This window comes from Pipistrellus hanaki, assembly GCF_964339955.1.
Source record: "Pipistrellus hanaki genome assembly, chromosome: 7".
Lineage (NCBI taxonomy): Eukaryota > Metazoa > Chordata > Mammalia > Chiroptera > Vespertilionidae > Pipistrellus > Pipistrellus hanaki.
In genome coordinates, this window is record NC_140509.1 from 67,215,174 (window position 1) to 67,240,941 (window position 25,768).

Below are 25,768 nucleotides of genomic sequence, written 5' to 3' on the forward strand. Positions count from 1 at the left end.
CAGAGGTTTCAGTACTATCTGAGCTGTTCAGCTAAATGTAAGGCAGAAGCTAATGACATTTATAGTCATCTATCTATATAATAGAAGAATATACAAATTAGCTGGGATGCCATAACGTCACAATTGAACAGCAGGGACCCAAGGCTGCATGGTACCTGGCCGGGGTGAGGGATCTCAGGCCATGCCCCCACCCTGCAGAGCTTGACAGGGGACCGCAGGCCGTGCCCCCCATCCGAGCACTGGGCTGGGGGACCTGAGGCTGTGCTCCCCCTCTCCCCCACTCCCAGAGGGGTTTTACAGGGGTGGGGCTGGCTGGGGCTGGGTCTCCTGTGTTTTTGAAGCACCTGTGGGTGATGGGCAGGGACTTGACTCTGGCAGGAGGGAGATTCTCATATTTTTACTACCCTGTTCCCAGAAAATAAGACAATGTCTTATATTAATTTTTTCTCCCAAAGTTGCACTAGGTCTTATTATCAGGGGATGTCTTATCTTTCCATGCGCTAGGTCTTATTTTCAGAGGATGTCTTATTTTCGGGGAAACACGGTAGTTTTCTTTAATCTCTGACACTTCTATTATAGAGAAAGGGCAAATAGCAATATTAAAATATCTCCTCTAATTAATTCCCTTTTAATGTGCACAAATTTTATGCACTGGGTCACTAGTTTAATATAATCTTTTTGAGGGGATACTTTAGTCTATTTGGTAAGTTAACAATAGATATTGGGAGCTCATTAATTATAAAAAGAAAATCCTTTAAGATTCTGAATTAGATTAGATTGAAATAGATTAGGGATGTGTTTTATACACCGAGGGAGAAAAAATGGAGACCATTTATAAAGCACAACACAATAAAGGCTAATGAGTATTCCTTTTCATGTGTTTCTGGGAGAGTTGGAAGAGTTCTTTAGAGTGGAGTGCTGAGCAGAAAAGAAAGAGGATTTTTAAGGATGGATAGACAACAGTCTCATTCATTGGGGAGAGGGCATGAGCAACAGGTGGGGTGAACTGGGAGTGGAGGGGCAGAGAGTACCTTGGTCCAGGCACTAATTAGGCACTTCCTGAAGGAGCTACAGTAGGGAGATGACCAGATGGCACCTGCTTGAACATGATGTGGTATATGGCGAATAACAGTAAAATGTTACCTGCATTGAGTTTCTGTTTATATTTTTCTATATTGTTTCATTTTTTTTCAGCTTAGAAAAGTAAAACAAGCTAATTGTAAAAAAAACATATTCTAGGTTACAGAATTTGAAGTCGAAGCAAAATATCCTATAATTCCATTGGCAAATGTGACCACTATTAGCATTTGTTATTAACATTAAGATACATACATAAATAATTTTTTTTAATCATTTGGAACCTTGGAATTGTAAAAAGAAGTATTAACAATTTTCCAAATTTGTTTACACTTTATATTACAAATCATGATGTAATATCAAATCTACTATTTTTGTTATTTTCTCTTTCTAACATTCAGTAAGTGACGCCATTGAGAGTTCTGATCTGTATGAGAAAGTGAACTGGACCCCAGGCTCATTCCCATCCTGTTTAATGAAATATATGCCGGGGACCTGCAAACTCATACAAACTAGAGACTATAAACGGGGTAACTTCGATAGGATATAGCCCACTCAGTATCATAGGAGAGGTAAGAGGAACTGTCAGAGCTCCCCACAAGCTGTATTCAATATTGAATTGCTCAGTTCTTTTAAAATGTGGGGTGTGGGTTGGGGAGGTTGTCTTTGGTATAGAAAGAATTACTCCAAGTCTCTATGTCCCCAAAACACTGAGAAAACAGATATTGCACATTGATACAGCAGGTTAACAAGCCAGAAGTAAAAACAAATCCATCTCCTGTTGGCCTTTTGAAGATCTAAGGATCAGAAATAGCCAATTCTAATTTCTCCTAGTAATTTCCAAGGGTCGAGGTAAATCAAATTACCTCTTTAGCTGAACTTGTTTATGCCAAAGGAAAGTAATACTCTGTGGGTACAACCCAGAACTTTGAAATTTATAGATTGGAACTGATATGAGAACCAAACACTGAAAACCTTGGAAAAAACTGTGAACTTTATCCACTTTCTACCCCACCACCAAGTCCAAAGTGAAGAAGGATATGATAAGAGACAGGAAATTGGAGGGGTGACTGGTCACTGGTTTGGATTGCCAAAGGAATTTGAGATTAAGAGAATTATGAACCACAGGTGGAGCAAAACTCCAAATGAGGACTGATATATGAAGGGGAAAGGTAGAAATAAATGAACTTTTGAGGCAGTCAAAATGGAGGAAGAGGCAAATGCAGACTAAAAGGACCTCACTGTGGTGAAGGGTTTTTGCTAGAAACTGAAGAATGAACCACAGGGATTTAGATTACCCGTAGACAAAGAAGGAAGACTCAATGTTGGGTAGATTACAAAGGGAAGCTCTAGAATAGGTTTCCTTATTTTACATATATTTTTATTAAGTTATAGAACTTATTTTATTTAGATAAATTATAAAATTATAGAATTTTGTGTAGTCTAATGGCTGAAGGTAGAGAGAATGTGGTGAATAATGAAAACAAGAGTTTCCTTGTGCAAGAAATATATTTATATTTTTTATATAGCACATACAACCAAATTCCCAACTAGCACATACAATATATATTAAAAACTGACATGATCTCTGTGAGGTATAGAGTCAGAATTACTTCACTAGTGAGGAAATCTAAGACAAAGGATTAAGTTCTACTTGGGAGGGAAGAGATGGAGGAAGGAAGGCAGACCTCAGAGGGTTTTGAAGTTCAGAGGGAAGTTAGATTTTTTTTTTTTCCAAAAAAGAAAACATTTGTTCTTTTCCAGGTACACTTGATTACTCACTGTTTAGTAGGCGGAAGTCAATGAATGGGTAGGAGCCGCGGCGTTCAGCAGGAACCCCCGTCTGACCCCTTAGTCGTACATCTCCTAGAAAACAGAAGGTCCAAACAAACATTTGAAAACATTGCCAAGTGTACTTTATTCACTTTTCCTCTGTAAATCCTCTTACCCACTTATGTCACTGGAACCAACACAAAATATCTGGAGAAACATGATTTCCATTCATCTTGCTTCAGAGAGTGCCATGTAGGAAGGGATATTTAATAAATGCTGAGCCTAATGAACTTGTCAAAACTAAGAAAGGAAGAAGCATTCTCTTTTATAATTTGCCTGGAAGATGGGACTGTGAAAACTGTAGTAATTTACAAAGTTTTCAGAGCCTTTTTATCCTTTCAAGGGTCATTAAGATGAAGAATCCTAATTTGGAAGGACAAATGGGGTGCTGGGATTAGAGCTTTTACTCTTATTAGACATTTGGCCACCCAGGGTCATTCCTCTTGGACTTAGTACAACTGTTTGCTGACTGGCGCCCACTTGCCTGGCTCCCCAGGTTGTATCATTGATCTGTTTCAGAATCTGCTCAGAGGAAGGCTGGCCAAGTCTATGCACTTCAGACACATCCCCCCCTTGGACATAGAATAGTCTATAGAGTTTCTACTACTTATTTGTGGGTTTATTTTAATGCCTGTGTTCACTTTCCTTCTTGGAGTGTCCTGCTTTCCAGATGAAGGGAGGGACTGAGGTAGAGAGGAGGGAGCCTGAACTTTAGAATAATGTAGACCTTGGATTAAGCGGGCCCTGACCCTCCATTGCCTCACTTCAAGGTGTCATTGGTTGGAGAGTATAAAATAACATTTGCTGCCTGGCAATAAATGCTGCATTTACTTCCTTACACAGTCCTGCAAAATCGGGATTACTCATATTACACGTTCTGCATTTCTCCATCGTTCTTTGTGTATTGTCTAGTACTTAGCAGATTCTAAGTGACAAAAATAAACAAAAAGACCAAATTCCCAATTAGCACATACAACATGAAATCAGAAGAGAGGTACAAGTACATAAGACCTAATATATTTCGGAACATCAGAACCAGGAAGGTTTTCTTTCGTGAGTAATGGGTCCTCTCTCATGACCCACTCTTTCCCCAACATGAAGTGATACTGCGGCCTCAGCCTATGAGTGAAGAGAAGGAACAAGTCTTTCTAACTCTTGGGGTTAACTACTCTGTTTCCCCGAAAATAAGACAGTGTTTTATATTAATTTTTTCTTCCAAAGTTGCACTAGGTCTTATTTTCAGGGGATGTCTTATCTTTCCATGCGCTAGGTCTTATTTTCGGAGGATGTCTTATTTTCGGGGAAACACGGTAGTAACTGAGTATAGAGATCCTCATCGGCCATAACCCATGCAATTGACAATGTTTAAAATAGCCCTCACAGATGGGGCTTGTGTGTATCTGGGCTTATAAACTGCAAGTTCTGAGGCCTTGGCCTATTTTCTACTTTGAATTCTATATTGGTGCCTTATTGAGTGTTAATCTGATACTGTAGTGACATATTGATGTTAAAGAATGTTACACTTTATGGAGTATAGTGAAGAGGGAGGAGAAGGGAAGATGTGGAAAAGAATATTTGAAGTATAAATATAAGATGATATCAAATTAGGGAAGTCTGTCAGCATTTGATAAGTTCATGGGGGTGGATAGTCAATAGAGTTGAAGGGTTTACTTCTCAGCAGTTGTCTTGAGCCCTCCTCCCCGCTTATTTATAAATCTCTAAAGGGTTTACAAAGCATATTCACAAACCTCACAGTATATTCTTTTTCTGGTTTAATCTCATTAGACCCTCACATTAGCTTTGTGAAGAGAGTCACTATTATTCTACTTACTTTAGAGGTGAGAAAAATAGAGGCTCAGAGAAGAAAGTAAAGGACTGTCACTCACGCTCCTAACCCCTGCTCAAGGCTCAGTAGATGTCTATTGACTTTAATTGACTGCCTGAGTTTATAGCGCTTTAAACTTATAATTAGTAGAGCTCAGTCCTTAAATCTAAGTTGTTAAAGTTCATAGGCAGAGCGCTCTCTCCTCAATACCATTGGTTTCTAACCTTATAGAGTGGGCACAGCTGGTTTTTAAAATGAAAACAAAAATCACAGACTGCTCATGCTAGAAGCTGTATTTTTTCATAGCCAATTAAAATGAAAAGAATAGTATGTTAAAATTACGTAACATTCCAGCCGGCTTGGCTCAGTGGTTGAGCATCGACCTATATCCCAGGATGTCATGGTTAGATTCCTGGTCAGGACATATGCTTGGGTTGTAGGCTCCACTCCCAGTGAGGGGCGTGCAGGAGGCAGCTGATCAATGATTCTCTCTCATAATTGATATTTTGTCTCTCTCTCCCTGTCCTTTCTTCTCTAAAATCAATAAAAATTATTTTTAAAAATGATATAACAAAATTCAGCACTGTCTGTAAATGAATTTATATTTTATCAAGGATAGTGAGCTAGACATATACTTGAAACACTGTGCACAGATGAGACCATGTTAATTTGGTTTACAAAGGCTGACTGGCTTATGGATTTGCTGACCTGCTGTGTCATCCTTTTGGGCTTCTCCTAGGCATTTCAGGCTCACCAACTAGAAATCATTACTATTATTTTTTTCTAACTATTACCCAAAGAGTTATCCTGGTTTTGCTGTCCTGAGAGCACTATGTTCCCAGAAAACTTCTGTATAATATTAATGCACATTTTAAGGCCTATGCCAGAATTTATTCCATTTGTCCATCTGAGAGAATAAAGCAGAGGGGGACCATTACCATGTAAGACTTTAGAGAAACTGACAGGCGACAGAACCATGAGGCAGAATTGATAAAAAGAGAGTGACATGCTAGGAAGCAGGGAACTCCTGTTACTGAGAGGATCAGCATTTCATCATATTGGGTGACCTAGGGAAAATTAGAACCATTCTGAGGTCCAGTTTTCTAATATTCAAAATTAGAATAATTATAGCAGTTTTGCCTGTTCTAAGGGGTTGTTGTGAAGAGGTTGTTATAGGAATTATAAGGCACATGAAAATAAGATGATAGTTAACATGTACAAATACTTACACTGTGCTCAGTAATTTACATGTTTTCTCATATCATTTACCCAATAAACCAATGAGGTAGAAATGATTATTAGACTATTGTGCAGGTGAGGAAACTAAAGACAATGGAAATTTGATGATTTGTCTGAGATCATAGAGCAAATAAGTATGGAGCTTGAACTCAAACTCAGAATTGGCTCCAAACTCCATGTTCTTACCCATTCTTCCAGATTATCAGGGAAAAAAAAAAAAAAAAAAAAAAAATATATATATATATATATATATATATACACACACACACACACACAACCAATTAAGCATTATCTTTTTTATTACCTAAATGTAGCCTTTGATTACTTTTTGCCAATAAACCAACTATTTATTCATCATGAATCCTGGAAACTGAATACTAGGGCAATCTACTCCCTTGATGAATATGAGAGTCGATCAGATGGATGTTGTTTATTCGAATAACGGTCCAGAAATATGGGCTATAGAATAAGACAACCAGATCCTGCTCTGGATTAACAAAGCATCTGTTATTTTCAAATAAGAAATGGGAAGCAATTATTTAGCAAAACTGAAATTACCTGGCAACTAATTTACTCAAGCTCTTAATGAAGTAGAATTTTCATGATGCAACCTCACTTTTGGAAAAAAAGACAAATAACCATGCAGTAACTTGATAGCAAAGATCCCTAAAACAAACAAACAGACAAACAAACAAAACAAATATACAGCAACAACTATAAAACCCAAACCTGAAAATTTCCTCTCAGTGCTTATACTGTCTATAACTACAATTCTAATATATTTTTTAATGTATTTTGTTGATTTTTTTACAGAGAGGAAGAGAGAGGGATAGAGAGCTAGAAACATTGATGAGAGAGAACATCGATCAGCTGCCTCCTGCACACCCTCAACTGGGAATGTGCCCGCAACCAAGGTATATGCCCTCGACTGGAATCGAACCCGGGACCTTTCAGTCTGCAGGCTGACACTCTATCAACTGAGCCAAACTGGTTTTGGCTACATTTCTAGTCTTGAAGAGAATTACTCATAAATCTAATAACTGCCTTTCCATGTAGTAAATAGCTGTTTTAGAAAAGGATTCAATTATCGTAAGAACTAGTAAAGCAGGAGGCAGGACAATTTCAAGTGGGCTAACAATGCATTTTAGACATTCTCCAACACACTAAACATTCCATATCTTGAGCATTTCATTTCATTGAAACTCTAATATGGTAAAATTACGGTTTTAAGCATATAGTTATAAAATAGAAAGATCTTGCTCCTTCCCCTTGCTTTCATGAAACCCTTTGGATACTAAATTGCTTCAATATGCTTGTGGGAAGAGAGAAATAATTCAGTAACAACAGCCCCCGAAGGAGCAGAGGCCACTGGCTGGTGTCCGAAGAACAGAACAAGTGGCGTCCTGCTGGACTGCTTTTACTGGCCTCAGCCTCAGGCAATCATCTATTTACCTAAGGCCTTATATCCAAGCTAAACAATTATTTTGACTATTCATTAGGCCCTTGTTTAACTTAAGCAACTCTCGTTCTGGCAAAGGAAAGGTGCTGTGGAAGCAGGGTAGGAAGCGTTGACAGCTCAGCCGTGTCCTCGGTCTGTTCTCATTGTGTTCCAAAATGAAACAAACAGCAGGGGAATTCTTATTTTGAAAGGGCTGCTCCTCGTTTGCCCCTTCAGGCTGAAAACATAACATGTCGTCCTTGAGTATGTATTTAAGGCTGCAAACACAGGCAGCGAGCTGAGCTCCTGGCTCCAGGAACCAAGACCTGGAGTCAGCCACTCACTCTCCCAGGGGACGTGGTTCCGGGATGGACCTCTTGCCCACTTGGCCCTGCGGGCTGTCTCTGTTTAATAAACGCTTGTGCTAGGGAGCAGAAGTTATGTGGCCTCTTATGTAACTGGCAACGAGAGTGGAGACTCTGATGGTGATGACAACTTACAGTGGCTGAAACACGGGCCACATGACTAGAACCAGACTCTGGCCCCATTGTGGTGTCAAGGTCACTTCAGGGTGGGGGAAGAGGGTAGGAAAGAGACAGGGCAGTTGCATCGAAGACGAAAAGAGGATAATGGTGATGGCGGCAGAGAACACGGCATAGAGATTCAGAGCAGGGCTGTGACGAGGAGGATGAGATGGTGGTAGCATGAGAAAGATGCGTGCCCGAATACAGTGGGAGAGGAGAAGCTCTCACAAAAGGTATCCCTTTGGAACTTTCTTAGGCATTACTGATTCATGTCACTGCTGCAAACTTGCAAAATGAAGGCAGAGAGAACCCAGATATCGAAATCTCAGTCAAGCACATTCACCAGCCGGCAACCCTGAATATTTCAGATGACTACTCTCAATTAGCAAAGTGAATTATTTCTCTAAAGATGTTTATCTAGTCTAACAAAGAGGAGGAAGTGAGTGTAATTTAATCACTCTGTGATTTATGGGACAGTTCAGGCAGCCAGTGGAGATAACTCAGGCAGAGATGACTGTTCCCAGTGCTATGAGCTCCCATGAGATCCAAGATGGCTGATTGGACCAAATTCCTCTTCTGGAGGTTCAAACCTGCTTTGCTTTCTTGAGTGAGTCTGGGCTTATCTGGTCACTAAGGGCTATGTGCTGAGTAGAAGGCTTCCTGTCCATTGATCTCTTGCACTAATTGTGTGATCCTGGGCTGTCCCTGAGAGTGCTATGGGTATAGGAAAGAGGGAAGCCAGGAGTTAGTTGTCCAGGAATCACACTTTTAACAAAAGAAACAAAGGTTTCCATGCATGTAAGTTATTTCTTCTCTTTGTAAAAACCTTGATTTTTATATTAAGACCAAGAAAAAGGAAATTTCATCAAGTCAGCATCTCTAACAAATACAATATGACGTTGCAACTTTAGCTTAGAATTATTAGGTATTTGTGACAAGTGTGCATTTTGGGACTTGAGTGTTGTAAAAATAAATATTAGGTAGCAGGTAAAGAAGGTTTTTAACTCAGGCTAGACACTCTTCAGCTTGATGGTTTTACAGAGGGAAAATTAGAAAAAAAGTTTTCATCAGCAGGAAGACAGGTATCTAATAAAAAAAGGTATTGAAAAAGAAGCAGTAGGAATGCCTAAAGAGAATTCTATGAAGCTGCAAAGAACTTAAAAGGACACAAAGAACATGTTTTCTTATAAAGACTGAGAAGAAAGGGAATAATTTGGGGACTTTTCTTTTTAGGGAATATATGATCTGGGTCTACCTTAAATAAGGAAAATAATGTGAGCTTATACATTATTCACTTCTTTCTGGGGTAGACCTTTTTATTGCCAGAATTGTATCAAAACAAAGTTGTTGTTTTTTTTTTAAAAAATAAATGCATCTCTCTGTCTCTCTTACATACATATTATACATACACACACACACACACACACACACACACACACAAACACACACACACACACAATGCCTAGTATACTGTAGGCATTTAAAAACCAGTAGCTATTTTTCATATTTTGTTACTGGTCTTCTGAGATTCCTGTCCCTCCTCAACTTTCCTCACCCATGATAGTATGGAGAATGAATTGGAGTGGAGCAAGAATTACTGGTTAGGAGGTCACTCTAATAGTTTAGGTGAGAAAAGATGGTAGCTTGGAAAGGGTGATGGTATTGGTAGAGAAGTGAATAGAGAATTGACATGTGGTGAGGAATTGCATGAAGGCTGAGGGACAAGGAAGTATCAAGATAATTTCTAGATTTCTGGCTTGCATAACTATATGATTGATTATGCTAAATCACAGAAATGGCAAATCTAGAAGAACCAGATTTTGGGGAAAAGTTTTATGCACTCAATTTTGGCCACACTGAGTTTAAGTGTTACTGAGATTTCAAAACAAAAATGTCAAGTAGGCTATTAGACATATGGGTCTGGGACGCAGAGGGAATGTCTGAGATGGTGATATAAGTTTATAAATCAAATAAAATTGTGAGCATGTATGAAGTTGCCTAGGAAATGGGGTAGAAGTGAATAGGGCCTAAATCCAGCCCTGAGCAACTGAAACACTGAATGTCTTGCTGGAGGAGTAGTCGATAAATGAAGAAAGGACCACCTTGGAGGTGGGAGGACATCCAGAAGCTTGTTATGTTGTGGAAGAGTGTCATTCAGGAGGGAGGGAATGGTTTTCACATAGAGCTTGCTGAAAGGATAAGTGAAATTATAATTGAATAAGTCCTTTGGACTTAGTTGAGCAACTGTAGTGAGAAATAGGAGCAGAGTCCTTTGGACATTGGGTAGAGCTGGGAAACTGGAAAAGTTTTATTAAGGAATTGATGTTTAGATGGAACCTAAATGGTAGGTAAATTTTTGAGAAGTATTTTTTGTAGTATTGACTTTATAGTATTGGCTTCCAACTGATCCAACTACGGTCATTGGAATGAAGGGAAGGGATTTTTAGGAAAAAATCATGCTGATCTTGAGATAAATAGTAATCTCTAAGGATATTAGTGATTAGAAAAGTAAACAGAGGATAAAACAGTCCAGGTCATGAAAATACTTATACATTTTTGCAAAATATAGTGATGCCCTGTCTAGTCACTTGCTATACTTAAATATACTTCAAGGAAAAAAACTATCTAGTGGAAATTATTGCCAAGAAAAGATTTTGTTTAGGAAAAAAGGATGGGCACATAAATGAGAATAAATATAATCAACAAGATACAATGCCAACCATGTCCTAATATCGCTGAATAATTTTTTGTGTTTTTTTTTTTAACTTTGAATAATTTGAGAGAAGAGTTTTAATGTATTGTTTGTTTTCATGTGCTTCTGAACTTCCTGATTCTGGCTGGGAACAAGGACAAACCTGCCAAAATACTGCAAGAAAATATGTTGCTGATCACGGGCAGGAAATACTCAAAGTCCCCCGAGATAGCCTGTTCTTAGGAGACTTCCACACTAAGTCTGCTGACCTCAGAAGGAGCATCATCAGGCCACCACACTCCCTGCTGGAGTCCGCTCAGAGCCAGGAGGTATTTGGGAGTTCTTCATTCCAGGAGTTTGTGCCAACATGGCACTTGGGGTTCTTTTCAGCCTAAGTGTTGTTCATTTTTTGTTTGTCTTTTTCAGAAGGGAAACAGATGGCAAAAACTGGATCAGTAGGGAAATGGTTGAGTCGATTATATTATATCCATGTTATAGGATGTTATTTTCCCATTAAAACCAGTTACTCATATTTCTATAGTCATAGCGAAGATTTATTGAGCATTAAGTATGTGCTAGGTGTTGTTGGAATTACTTTCATGAACTAATTCATTTAGTCCTGTCAATCACTCCCTTAGATATAAGCACTGTTGTCAATATCATACCTGAGAGACAGAGGTGTTCAATTGCTTTTTCAAGACGAGAGGGCAGGTGAGCATGAAGGCAGATTTGAAATCAGGGTGACCGGTTCCACAGCCTGTGCTCTTAACTAATATGGTACAGTCCATGTCACAATATGTCTTAATTCGAAGTGAGAGCTATGGTATAATGTTAAGGGAGGATAGGTATTATATAGGATTTAAAAATTATTTTACCAAGTAAAGAAATCAATAGCTTGAGAAGCCATTTACTACCTCTATGAACTTGGTAAGTCTGAAACATTCTGGGCCTTATTCAATCTTCTGTTTTGCTAAGTAGGAGCAATGAATCTGCCCTGTATACCTCACAGAAAGTAGGAATTGAATGAAATCGCATGGATAAAAGTGCTTTGTCAATTACTTTGTAAAAAAGTTTTATTATTAAGAATATTCTGCCAAAGCCGGTTTGGCTCAGTGGTAGAGCGTCAGTCTGCGGACTGAAAGGTCCCAGGTTCAATTCCGGTCAAGGGCATGTACATTGGTTGCGGGCGCATCACTGGTGGGGGGTGTTCAAGAGGCAGCTGGTCGATGTTTCTCTTTCATCGACGTTTCTAGGTCTCTATCTCTCTCCCTTCCTCCCTGTAAAAAAATCAATAAATAAAAAAAAAAGAATATTCTGCCTTGTAGGCGTGGTTCAGTGGTTGAATATTGACCTATGAACCAGGAGGTCACGGTTTGATTCCAGTCATGGCTTATGGGGGACAGGCTTGACAGTGTGGGTTGTGCAAGAGGCAGCCGTGATGTTTCTTTCTCTCTCCCGCTTCCTTCCTCTCTAAAATCAATAAACATATTTTTAAAGAATATTCTTATTGATAATGCTATGCAAATATTAAGCATATACTATACTACATATTATATAAATTCTACATTGTATTATCCTGTATATATTGTATAAATTATATTGATATTGCTATATAAGTCTAGGTTAGTGTTAGAGGATATTCAAGTGAATAACATTACTTTTTTGATATGCAATTAAAATGTGAATTAAGAGTGCTATAGTCAAATATTCTTGGGAAACATAGAGGCTTAAGAAAATTAAACTTAAAAAAATTGTTAAATTGTATTTTCCCAACCCCCACCCATTGCTCACATTCATATGTTGAAACCCTCACCCTCAGTACCTCAGAATGTGACTCTACTTAGAAATACCTAGGTCCTCTAAAGAGGCGATTAAGGCCATTAGGGTGGGTCATAATCCAGTCTGACTGGTGGTTTTTTAAGAAGAGAAAATGTGGACACATGAGTAGATGCCACGGATGCACAGCAGAGAGAAAAGACCATGTGAGGACACAGCAAGAAGCTGGACACCTGTAAGCCAAGGAGAGGGGCCTCAGAAGAAACCAAATATGTTGCTACCTTGATCTTGGACTTCCAACCTCTAGAACTGTAAGAAAGCAAAATTCTGATGTTTAAGACACCCCAAGTCTGTGGTATGTTCTTATGATAGGTGAAGAGGCTGCTTTTACTGGCAAGGAAGGCTCATCAGAATTGGGGGTTTCAAAATTCCCGCTTCATCAGGGGCTTCATGTCCTCATTCCACTTTTCAGGATCCCATTTCATCCAATCAATGCTCTTTGTTTAACAGTAGACCACTTGCCACATTGGGAAATCAATTTGTGTTGTAATCCAGCCACTAGCAGGATGAGATTCTGGGCTTGGTTTTCAGAAATCGCAGCTCTGCAGCTGTAGGAAATGAATCTCTTTCAGAGCAGACATAGAAACTTTCCATTCATTTATGCAGCACTTCAGGTAGAAATCTGAATCCCTTAGCTCAACTTTTTCTTTCCCTACTTTCTTCAGCAACATTAGGATCCATCAGCAAATCTCATTATACTTGTTAGTGTGAGAAACGGGGAGTCATAAGACAGTTTTAAATGAGAGTGACATGATCTGTCTAATGTTCTTAAAGGTTCTCACTGGTTTCTCTGTTGAGACTAGAGTATTGGGCAACTTTATACATTTAACTATTTGTGCATGGAGGGGGCGGGGCGCTCAGCCCAGCCTGCACCCTCTCACAGTTTGGGAGTCCTTGGGATGTCTAGCTGACGGCTTATGCCCACTCCCTAAGATGTCAGTGAGACATCCTCAGCGCTGCCACAGAGGCAGGAGAGGCTCCTACCACAGCCACTGTGCTCTCCAACTGTAAGCCTGGCATCTGGCTGAGTGGTGCTCCCTTGTGGGAGCTCACTGACTACCAGGGGCAGCTCCTGGCACTGAGCGTTTGCCCCCTGGTGGTCAGTGCATGTCATAGTGAGTGGTTGAGCAGCCTTAGCATATCATCAGCATATTATGCTTTGATTGGTTGACTGGATGACTGGACACTTAGGATATTAGGCTTTATTATATAGCATTCATCCCAAAATGAATATGCTATCTTTTCCTATAACTCAAGCCCTATCTTATGGTACATTTAGTCAGTCACCAAGGCTGTTACTGTGTGACCTTTATCCCCACTGTCCCACAGGTGGTTTTATCATGCAGCAGAGAAGGCCTGTGCGTGCAAGCCTCTCTCTAGAAAAGGGTGCTATACCACAAAAAATACTCCCCAGGCTTCACAGAAAATACAGAAAATGGATCATGGCACATGGCCATATGGCTACTTTATTCACCCAGTTAACATCAATTTTATAAGTATATAAGATACAAGCACATGTATTTTGGTAAGAGGTGCATTTTGCAGTATTTAATTTTATTTCTAAAATTAATTAAATTGTTTTGTTTTTTTTTTGCAGGATACAGACTTGGAGGAAAGACCTTGCAGGATATCGACTTGGAATAGGACTATTTTTAGGAAGCAGATAAAATATGAAACTCAAGCTGCACTGGCTACTGCAGGAACAGTCCCTGAAACCTACACTTGGGTGACTGGACCTCACTCATAATAGGATCGACTGGATCCTACATTAACCTGCCCTGTGTGCTCTGAATATACTTCGTCCCTGTTTGTTTACGTAGCCATCATAACTAAACTTGGTGGCTAAACTGAAGAGGAGCTACTTTATAAACAGAGGTCATTTGATTTTTTTTTTTAACCAAATAAAATTCAGACAACTTTTGCCTTTTTCTAGTTTTCTGACACTTTTCCTGTTCTCCATAATTCCACCAGGATTATTGACAGGAGGTTAGCAAATATATCTGCCAATAGTTGGAAGTATAACTCACTCGACCCAAAAACTTGAATTTTTGCAAAATTGCCCTTGTTTTTATTTTGTCTATTTTTCACTTTCTTTGGCTCCCATTCCAGTCCTCTACACTGACCCTTTTTAAAAACAAAGCTGTACCTCTTCTTTTGAATTTATCCTTTTTGACAAGAAGAAAGACAAGAAATGGGTCCTCAGCTTTTACTGCCTTCTCTTAGTCTTCTGCTGCCTTTAATGTTTTTCCACTTTCTTAGACCATGGACCTGTCCTTCCCACCTTTGTTCTTTAAGAAGTATTTTAATAAGACCTTTAAAAATGATCTTTATTACTGGTTTGCATCACACATTTGGGTTTGCCTTTGGTTAGATGACCCCTCCTCTGTCTTTTGTGCATGTTATTAATGTTTTTAAAATATTAGAACTTATCAGAGAACTTTCTGTTCACTTTCATTGGCTTCTTTAGGCAAACCTCTTTGTTCTTGATTACTGAGATATTTTGTGATCTTAATATTATGTGATTTCTATGTTTCATATCTACAAACCCCAAAAGGACGTCTTAGCCATCATTGGGAAAACAATGTCTGAATTACCTGAATGAATAAACATTATAATAAATTTATATTTTTGAGTTTTCTGTCCTTATAGACATTTAAAATCTATTTTGATGGCAACATAAATATCTCACTTTTTGAAATTAAAGTGTAATTAGCCCAGAATTCCATTTTTAATGAATTGCCCTATACTACTTTCCTCTTGTGATCATTAAACCCAAGGAAGTAATTCTTCATGTCCAAACCCATGATTTTAATCTGAGAACTGGAACTGAAAAACTGATCCAAATATATTGAAATAATTATTTTGGAGATGATAAACAATAATCTTTTCAATCAATGTTCACTATCTATTATAAGTCTATTATATTCATATATAATTATTATTAATTTAAAATATTTTTTATTGATTTCAGAGAGAAAGAGGAAAGGAGAAGGAGATAGAGATAGAAGCTCCAATGATGCAAGAGAATCATTGTATGGTTGCCTCCTGCATGCCCCACACTGGGATTGAGCCCACAACCAGGGCAAGTGCCCTGACAGGTAATCAAACCATGACCTCCTAGTTCATAGGTCAACACTCAACCACTGAGCCATACTATGACTGTGAGCAATATGACAATAATTTTTATGTTACCAGGTGATATCAGAGGGACAATTTCTTTTAGTACAAATTGCTTAATTTTTCACATCTAGTATGCTGCATATGGCTTTACTCCTCTATTATTATAATCAATGGGTGGATTTATGTGTAGTATATAATTTATTCTATACTGAATTCGAACTTGGTGCTCTGTATTGCTTATCATTTCAGACACTCAAGATTCTACCATCTCTACTTTTTTTCCCAGGACTTCCCTGCTTTTCCACTTTACAACATACATAGAAAATAATAGTTAATTCCCATTGGGTCAAATGCATCTGGTTGCTCCAGGCCAGAGTATTTTGGACTGGGCCCTTGGTTTTCCCGGGCTTGCCTGGCCACTGCAGGAGCTGAAAGGGACCAATATCCCAGCACACTGTAAACCCGCTCAGAGCACATTGGTTGGGAGACTCTAATCAATACAATTAAGACAATACTACCTGAAAACAACTCTCAAACATAGCTTATCATATATTTGAGGTCATAGATTCAATAGAATGAATCTTCAAAGAATCTTACCACTCATCAGCAGTGGTTGGGTAGGGTGAGGAGTATGGTCATGGAAACTTGGAGTCCAAGAGCGGACCATTATTTGAAGCAAATATTTTTGTTTCCCTGGACTGACATGGCGATGTTCTGGAAAAAGATAAGCCCTTGCTCACCTTTAACCTTCTAGTCATGTTTCAGCATGCCATTTTCTCTTATTTTTTCCACTGTATTTCCAGACTAGTCAGGATTTTCCCTCTTTATCCCAGGATGGGAAAGAACAAAATTAGAATAACATTCTATTCTGTTTACAGCTATCTTAGATCCATTGTTTTCAATCAGATTTCTAATTTACTGTAATGGGTGTGGAGTGAGTCTGTGCTTAGGTAATTTTATGAAGATTCCCAGTGAATTCAGTGGAGAGACATTGTTGAGAACCACTGATAGGTGTCAGTAGGCTAATGGGAATTTTGTAACTGAGCACACCTGTGAAAAGACACACCCAAAAACACAACTGGCCTGCAAAGTAGAGAGGAGACATGAGGTAAAATCAAATAGTATAGAAACCAAATATTTATCAGTGCATCATCTGCGGTCATTTCTGTGTGTGTCTTGTGTGGATTTGGACACTTCAATTGTGGGAATGGATTATTACTGCTCTGGTGAGCTGGAAGCAGCTTTGTAAAACATTTTGAAAAGTCAAAGGTATAAAAAATGTAGAGTGTGAATTCATAGATCAGCCAAAAAGAAGGGCCAGAGCAGCAAGTGGAGAAATAGATGCAGGAATGGTTTGCTTGGGGAAACTGAATTGGCTGGGGTGGAGGTGGGGGAGCAGAAGAAAGGGAAATAAAGACTCTTGGCTCAATGAGAAACTTGGTCACTGAACAAAAATCAGGGTACTTTGCATAAGGCCCGGCTCAAATTTGGAAGGGTTATTGAACAATTAGAGCTGAGGAAAAACTTTGTCAACAATAATCTATACACACACTTCAAAGCAAAATTATAACAAAACCAATATAATGTAGTACCACTGAAAACTCTTTACTGACAAGACTAAGAGCACAATATGAAACAGGCATATTTCATATTGTTTATATATGGAACTAACAATTCAAATTCTGAAGAAAATAGGAGCAATTATACAAAGCCTATTTTATAGTATGGCATCCATCTCTTATCCCCATAACTTCTTCAACTAGAAGCACAGTTCTCCAAATTCCTAATCAAGGACTTTTAGGTTTGTAGTATATCTTTAGCAATAACTCATCACCAACTTTACTGTGGACTTATTTTTGGGTCTTTCCTAGAATTTTCAGCCTAGCTTCATTCTTTAAACATTGATGCTCCATACAGGTTCATAGCTGTATGAAGGGGTCCATGCTACCCTGCCAATGGAAAGATATTGTCTCTGATGCTAGAAAATGAACAGTCATTTATGGGTGATTCAAGGTTAATGTCAAAATAGGACTCTTTGGGTTAGTTTAAAAATCTCGTTTGGTGTCTTAAAGGATCTCAAAGAGCCTGCAAAATCACTAAGAATCATTGTATATGTGACTAAGATAGTTTTGAAGGACAAATGGTTCCAGGGGGATTATGGGCCTGTGGTTGGGCAGAATATCTATAGCTCCTACCAAATAGCTAAAAGTGCCTCTGAGATAGAAAATAAAGAAGAGAGAAAAAGACACATGCAAAGAAGTAAATTTTTAGAATGTAAGTCTTTGAGTATAAGGGTTCTACCTAAATGTGTAAAATATATGTCATAAATTAAAAATGTTTAATAAATATTTTGTTATTTTATTTTATCCAAGTACATTTTGTTCCATTTGGGAATATGCCCTATATAAAGATGCATAAAATGTTCACTTTGGCAAAGTCATTTCCATTCATGTCTTGTTTCTCGGCATTCGGAAAATCTACAACGGTGTCAATATAACATTCTAATTATGTTTTCCAACTTCTCCATTCATTTACTTGGCTTTATACAAAAATAATATTCAAAAGATGGTCCCAAAGAAAATACGCTGGGTACCAGGGTCGTCAAGTGAACAATTACATCTTTCTCTGAGACAGGAGCTGGGGAAATGGACCAAATTGCAGGAGGTAGAAGCACATGTTTGTCGTCTTTGCTTTTCTCCATTTTTAATAGTGTGGAACCATTTATTTATTGACTGCTTGAAATAAATTCAAATAGAAGAACTTTGTAAATGCTGTAGTCTTTGGTACGACTTACCTGGTGCCAATCTTTTTTGTTATTTATGAGAGGGCCTCAGGCAGCTTGAATGTCTACTCTTTTTATCCAAGTGTTCATTTGTTGTGAGCGGAAACCCTTTTGTCTGGAAAAGAAGCTGAATGACAATTCACAAATTCTCCTAGGACTGAACTGGGGTCGCATCAAGCCTCACAGTTAAGTGGGCTTCACATGTGGTAGGAAATGAGGCACCTGTGCTCTCTGAAGAGTTTACTTGTGTTTCTAGGTTAGTAAGAATATTTCACAGCTTCCTCTCTTTGTCCTATGGGGAATTGGGGGCTTGAGGAAGAAGAAGCCCTTCTTGGAATATTTATTGCTCCTTCCATTTACTTGGCTGTTCTTTTTCTAAAGAAATGTTTATTATCTTAAAAATTTTAAATAACGGCTATTGAGATATAATTTACATACCATACAACGCACTATTTAAAATGTCTAATTCCATCATTTTTAGTATACTCATATTCATGTGTGATCATCACCACAGTCAACTTTGAGGACATTTTTTTTTTCTCTTGGTCAATCTTACTTATTTTTTCCCCCTTAATTGTTGAAAGTTTTACAGATGTTCCCTTTGTTTGTTTGTTTCCCATTAACCCCCTCCACCCACAACTTTCCTTCCCAGACCTTCACCACTCTATTGAACTTTTGGACATTTTTATCACCTCAGAAAGAAACCTGATAACCTTTATTTTATTTTTTAATATTTTTATCTTTATTGTTGAAAGTATTACCAATGCACTTCAGTTATAACCCTTCTAGGCTACCATTCCTATATTTTGGGCCCTAAACAACCATGAATCTACATTCTGTCTACAAAAATGTTTCTCTTCTGAACATTTCATAAAAACGGAATAATATATTATGTGGACTTTTGTTCAGTTGGCTTTTAATCCCACTTTGCCATAAGGCATTCTTAGTAATGTAGTCTTGCATTTTGTTTCTATAATTTTATTTTTAATCCTGTCTTGATTGGTTTTTAGAGAGAGGAAAGGAGAGAGAAACAGTGATGTGACAGAGAAATAATGATCAGTTGTTTCCCATATACACCCACCACCTGAATCACCCAACCAGGGCTGCTTTGTTTACTTTTAATGTGTTCCTGCCTTAGCTCCTCTCATGGCTTATGCAATCTCTGAGCCACAGACACCCAGAATGCCTTCCTTCAATCAGTGTTTGTGAATTTTTGAACCAAATTTCTGTGTGTGTTTTTTTTTTTCTTTTTCCTAACATTAAGAGAAGTTGTCTATCATGTTTCTCTAAAAAGGGTTACAATGCTTCACTCCCACATTATGGAGTAGCCTTTTCTATCCCCCTACCAGTATGAAGACATATTATAACATATACAGCATATGTATAGCTTGTGCTATAACACATTACCAACTCAGGTAATTCATTTCTTGCATTGAGCCTCTACTACACTTATCTCCATCTGCTCCTGTATCTATTTTGTCTAATTTTCAAATGCTCCTTAGCAACTTTCTTGCTTCATGATAAAAGAGGTCAGAGTTGCATCATCTCACGGGCACTGGTGTACTGACAATGGGATGGATTGCCCCAAAGAATTGATTGTCTGCTTTTCTTTATGTGATTTAGAGAAAATACTTTTTCTCATCAGGATTAACTTGTTGAAACCATGGAAAAATCTCATCATTTTGCTTATTTACTTATTCACATTTCTGGGATAGTTCTGAGAGTAAGAGATTTACAAATTTTAGATGTAAAGCATGTCACCATTGCATGATAATCTCTAAACAAATATATGAGAACAAATTGCCTCCAGCTAGGAAGAGGTATACACAGGAAGGATTCTTTTGTACTCCCTTTTGGAGAAGACTATATTGTTTAATTAGGAAGTGTTGTATGCCTTAGACATTGAAGAGTAGGGATGTGAAATTACTGCTTTTTAATGGTCTAAGTTATTCCTTGAGAATCTCGGGGGGGAGGGGGTGGGGGACAAGAAAAAACACACACAACTGTTTACGTTCAGCTAGAGTGAAAGTTAACCAGGCTTGATTTTTACAGAATTGACTTAAATTCCAAGTCAGAATAAATTTTGGGGAAAATTTTCTTTTGCTTTCCTACTTTGTGGTAAACAAACTGAGAGGAAAAATGTATTTTCTCTCTTTGCTTGGAGGTAAAAAAAAAAAGCCTCTTTGGGAAATTTTGAAGTACTGTTATTGTAAGCCAAAATGTCTGGTTCCCAGTTAGAGAGCTTGAGAAAATAGACTGATCTATATGGGCTGGTACATTGTCACCTCTGAAATTCACTGGTATTTTTCTTATGTCTACATCATTAATCAATATACGACCCTGGCCATGATATACTCCACATTTAAGTCACAAAACTATTTGTAATAGCAGCGTGAAATGAAAGAGAAATATATTTCCTTCCTCAATACCCTTTCTTTCCCATTCCAACTTATGAAGCAACTTATGAAGGGAGAATGGGTGGTTCCAGAGAGAAAAGTCTATAAAGAACCGTGGATATAATTTTGACACATAGAAACAAGAGGCCTTTTTCTAGTTGGCATGTGAAGGCGCTCTTTCTCCCAGAATCTGGCCCAGGCTTCTTGCAGTTTGGGTGGTGATTGGCACATTCCTGTGCCAATGGGAATAACAGCTGGCTCCTCAATATTCTTCCGAAGCAGCTGCTCCATCCACCTTGGCGCTGTTTGCTCACAGCTTTAGTTGCTGACATTCTCAAGCTGTTGCTGAGTATCTCTAATGACATTTCTTTCCTTTTTACATGTTTTTAATTCTGAGTAAAATATTGGCATTTTTAATCCTTTGTCAAAGGAGATGCAATAAATATTCACTGTGGGATGAAGTCAGATCGATGTCAAGGCAGATACGTTGGTCCGGAAAAGAGAAACTGGATTCCCGCATATACCAATATTGTGATATGAGCCATTTTGAAAAGTTTCAATATAGAGCCAACATGGAATAAAAGAAGGAGAGTGGAGGGGAAAAAAGCAGAAAGCATATGGGAATATTTAAAAGCCATTCCGAAGTGAATTAAAATACTGAAAGCATTTGTAATATCATATGAAACCTGGAAAGGAATACTAACATAGAAGGAGAAGCCAAAGAAAGGTATAGACATGTATTCAGACTAGTGCAGTGTTTGAATATTCCCAAGGCATGGGAGTTATCATTCCAGTCACCCAGGCTCGCAAGCCAAACAGAGAAAAAAAAATAATGGGACCATTTCTCTTTTGACAAAGATGCATTTTGGTGGGGTGTATTGGTAAGTGATGCAGAATAACTGTCCATTGGAAACATGTTATAAATACCTACGTAAGAAAGAAGCGAGCCCAGCCATGGCCAATAAAGCAGAACTGTAAGGGTACTATGGACAAACATTCCAAGGACGAGTAATAAAAACCCCTCACCAAGCTGAGAGCTTAATAATAATCACCTGAAGGTGGCATGAATTATGAAATAGTGCTGACTCCGCAGTGTGGCCTCTTCAGCTAAGTCACCCCCTGTCATCCATCTCAATGTCTCCCGGTGAGACGGAGTACCACAAAGCCAGGGATTAAAGTGGGGAAAGGACTTGCATAAATATGACACCTAACACGTACTCCCCAGTATTACAAATGAAGCTGTTCTTGGAAAAGGGGTGAGAGCTTCGTAAATTCCTTTTATTTTCAGTATTGACTTTTCTTTCCACTGTATGGCTTCAACTCTCACTCTGCATCCCCAGAGGTAGCCAGCATTCTACAGATGAAAGTCAAGATTCCCATATCTCGCCTGGAGATGGTAACGGATTCAATGACCTGGGAGTCAGCCAGGCAAAGAGCTGCTTCTCTGGACACCCAGCCTCCTGGTGCATTATGAAAGCAGGACACACTGGGCAACCAGTTCAGAAGCTTTTGCCTTTGCTTTTTACAAACCCCCATAAGTTCCAAAACAGACAAGTACCAGGACGGCACTTTTGACCTGAATATTCAAAGTCAAGACATAAAAACAAACAAACAAACAAACAAACAATTTCCTGGCTCATTCTCTATGTGTAGTTTCTATGAAAGTAACTCTTTTTTCCTCCTGCTTCTGAGAAGTGAGTGATACAGCAGAAAAGAGTGTTAAGCCTACATATTTTCCTTTTCCTGTTTTAGCACCAGGAAGTTAAGACAGACTGAAATAAAAGACTAACAACAAAAATGTCCTATAGCTATCTTTGATGCCTTAGTGACCATGTTAATACACTGAAATGTGTCTGCTACAGGAGTACATCTGAGGAAAAGATTTCTTGTTGGACTCCAGAAAAACCACTGGAATGTTCATCTCCAGGATGTGCCCTGCCCATTCTACCTGGGGTCATTACTGAAAGTACCAGGTCAAGCCTAGGACCAGCCATAACCTGGGGTGGAGACCCAGGATGGAAAGGAGGGTGGAGAGAAAGGGTGGAGGTGATGGGTGTTTTGGAGAAAAAAAAAAAAAAAAAAAGCCATGGAGAATTTGTGGAGTGTTTGTTCCATTTCCATGAAATGGAAAGAAAAAAAAATCACCGCCCCCTCCATACACACTTATTTGGAATCAGTGCCACTGCTAAACTTTGATTTACTAAAGCACAACAAAAATTTCTCCCTAAAGGGAGAACATAAATACTTGTACGTTTGAGATGACCTGGCCTACAAAGAGATTCCCTTATCCAGTTGAAAGGTAGTATCTGGCAATTACTTTTTTTTTAAAAAAAATATATTTTATTGATTTTTTTACAGAGAGGAAGGGAGAGAGATAGAGAGCTAGAAACGTCGATGAGAGAGAAACATCGACCAGCTGCCTCTTGCACACCCCCTACCGGGGATGTGCCCGCAACCAATGTACATGCCCTTGACCGGAATCGAACCTGGGACCTTTCAGTCCGCAGACCGACGCTCTACCACTGAGCTAAACCGGTTTCGGCTCTGGCAATTACTTTTTATAACCAATACTTACAGTATATCTTGTACTTATAGAATGTTTATTAACTAAGTCATAATTAACTCTTCCATTAGAGTCTACTGATGTTTATATTAAATCACAGAAACATGAAATTGCCCCCAAATATGTGGTATATTAATTTGAGGTAATCAATTGTATTGATCTGTCATTATTGCTTTCATCTGTGAGAAATTTCTCTTCCCTTCCATTTGTATGCCCCCTCCCCCCCCCCCCCCCCCATTTTTCTTCTTTCTGTCCCTTCTTGAGAGCCTATTCCTAGAGTTCAAACTGAAAATTCATTTCTGGTACAGTTGTTTAGATACATCAGATGAAAATAGATTTCAATCATTTTAAATAATTTCTCACAGTTGATTTGACATAGCATAGATTTGTCCAGGAAAAGCCTCTGTGTCGGGAAGGCCACTCAATTTCATTGAGGTTTCATCTAACCTTCAATGAACTTGGGTATTTCGGTTTGGACCTCTTTCTCAGAGAGTTGTGAGGCTTTATGATTTTATATAAATAAATAAGTTGGAAAGTTATGGATCTAAGTGGTTTCCTAAGGTCCTATAAAATGTCCCAGTTAGTAGTAGTCAAAGAGGAATATTTTAATGTTTAATTTTTTAAGTCATATAAAATTATTACATAGAAAAGTCCTTCAAATTAAGAACTATGATTGAAGGTGTGATTCAGACTTTCACACCAGGTTTCCAGTAAGCACATTTTTGCGACTACAGGCAAACAATTTAAATGAGCAACTCTATTTTCAGAAACCATTTGATATTTGGGAACTATGTCTCCTAGATCTGATAAACTTATGGCTGTCTGAAAACAAAAACCGGATAGAGCAGGAGGGATGGGGGAGAAGAGAGAAAGAGAGAGGAAGAGGAGGAGGAAGAAAGGAGAAGAAGGTGAGGAGACTCCAAAGAAAATGATTAGTAAAGGAGAGCCAATCATAATCCGGCTGTTCCAAGCCAACCAAAGCATCTGGTTTCTTTAATTTAGTACACTTCATACTAAAAGGCCAGCTTGTTTACACTGTATATTTTTAGTCATTTGAAATCTCTCTTCCAAATCATTGGGTTTGTGATTTCAGGGGAGGCTTTTCAAACGGGGCTGGAAAATATACCCCATCAGTATCACATGGCATGAATGATATGGGGAAGAAAGGAGAAAAGTTACACACATTTTAATAATAGTTAGCTTGCCATTTCAGACTATTTTATTAAACCTTCTGAAAGAACTGAAAATGCACTCAGTTAGTTCAACTTCTATACCATGCAAATTAAGCCATATTTTCTATACAGATGGGCACATATGCAAGTGGATATATGCATACCCTCAGGCACATGGGGTATCTCTTTACTGACAACTCTATAAATACTGTGTTCCAGAAATACTATCTACATTTTAATGAAAACACTAACAGAAAGTACACAAAAGTATCAACTCCAAGAAGCACTTATTGGGAACCCTTCTGGAAGGACTATCAGGGTTCAGTCCTCAGTGCTCTGACTGCGCCTGCATGGACCCTCTCTCATGAGCTCATCATTGCCAGAGTTTCAGTTTTCACTTTTAAGTAGGGATGCCCCAATCATATCCTTCAAATCACTATTCTCATCTGAACTCTAGTCATGGATTTCCAACTATTTTAAAACATGTCCACTTTGCTATCCTGCCATCACCTGGATGTACAAAACAAACCCAACATTTTACCCAACACTTTGCCCTCTTCATTCTCCATATTTATGTAATTGATGCCATCCTTCTCCTAGTCAAAAGAGTTGGAAACCTGGCAGTTAATTTCAACTACCTCTTCTCCTCCCTGTTGGAGAGCCACACCTTTTACCATTTGCTTTATAATATTTTAAAAATTTATCCTTTTCATTTCTGTTCTCTTCACTTGATACCTGGATTACTCAATAGTTTCCTCTTATTTTCCTGTATGTGCGACTGAAAAATATACACATGAAGGCCAAGACAGGAACAACTTCTAAATATTATAAATAAACAGAACTTAACTGCACACAGAAAGGATCCAAAATTTGAAATTGTTTACAAGAAAACAAATTTGTAGCCAAGGTAACTGGCAAACAGTTATATTTACCATGAGAGGCAGATTCTTACCCATTTATCTTTTTTGTGGTGTAGGCTAACAGCATAATTGGCCCTGAGCTGACCATCGCATTTTCCAGTGTCTGGTAATATTTGGCAAATCTCTCCACCTTCTCAAGGGTCTTATTAATCTTTAGTCTTTAAGTTCAGATAGGATAAAAGAAGTTCAGACAGAGGAAAGTTAGCTCTCACTTCTCAAGTCTCTCCATCAGGGACTGTTTGACCTCATCAAGAGCCGTAACTGCAGCAACATATAGACTGATAGCAATAGCAATACCCAAATGGGAAATGCAGATAGAAAACAGGAGGCAAGAGCTAGGTAGTAAGGGCT

General features: G+C 38.5%; 1 protein-coding gene across 2 annotated transcripts in view; it reads right to left on the bottom strand.

Moving 5' to 3' along the window:
* Positions 1–25,768, bottom strand: part of PDE7B (phosphodiesterase 7B) — a 261,989-nt gene that overhangs the window by 67,608 nt on the left and 168,613 nt on the right. For both annotated transcript variants that reach the window (XM_084890685.1, XM_084890684.1), the window contains one exon: positions 2,860–2,943. In XM_084890685.1, coding sequence (XP_084746811.1) covers positions 2,860–2,943 — 84 coding nt within the window. The remainder of the gene's footprint in view (positions 1–2,859; positions 2,944–25,768) is intronic.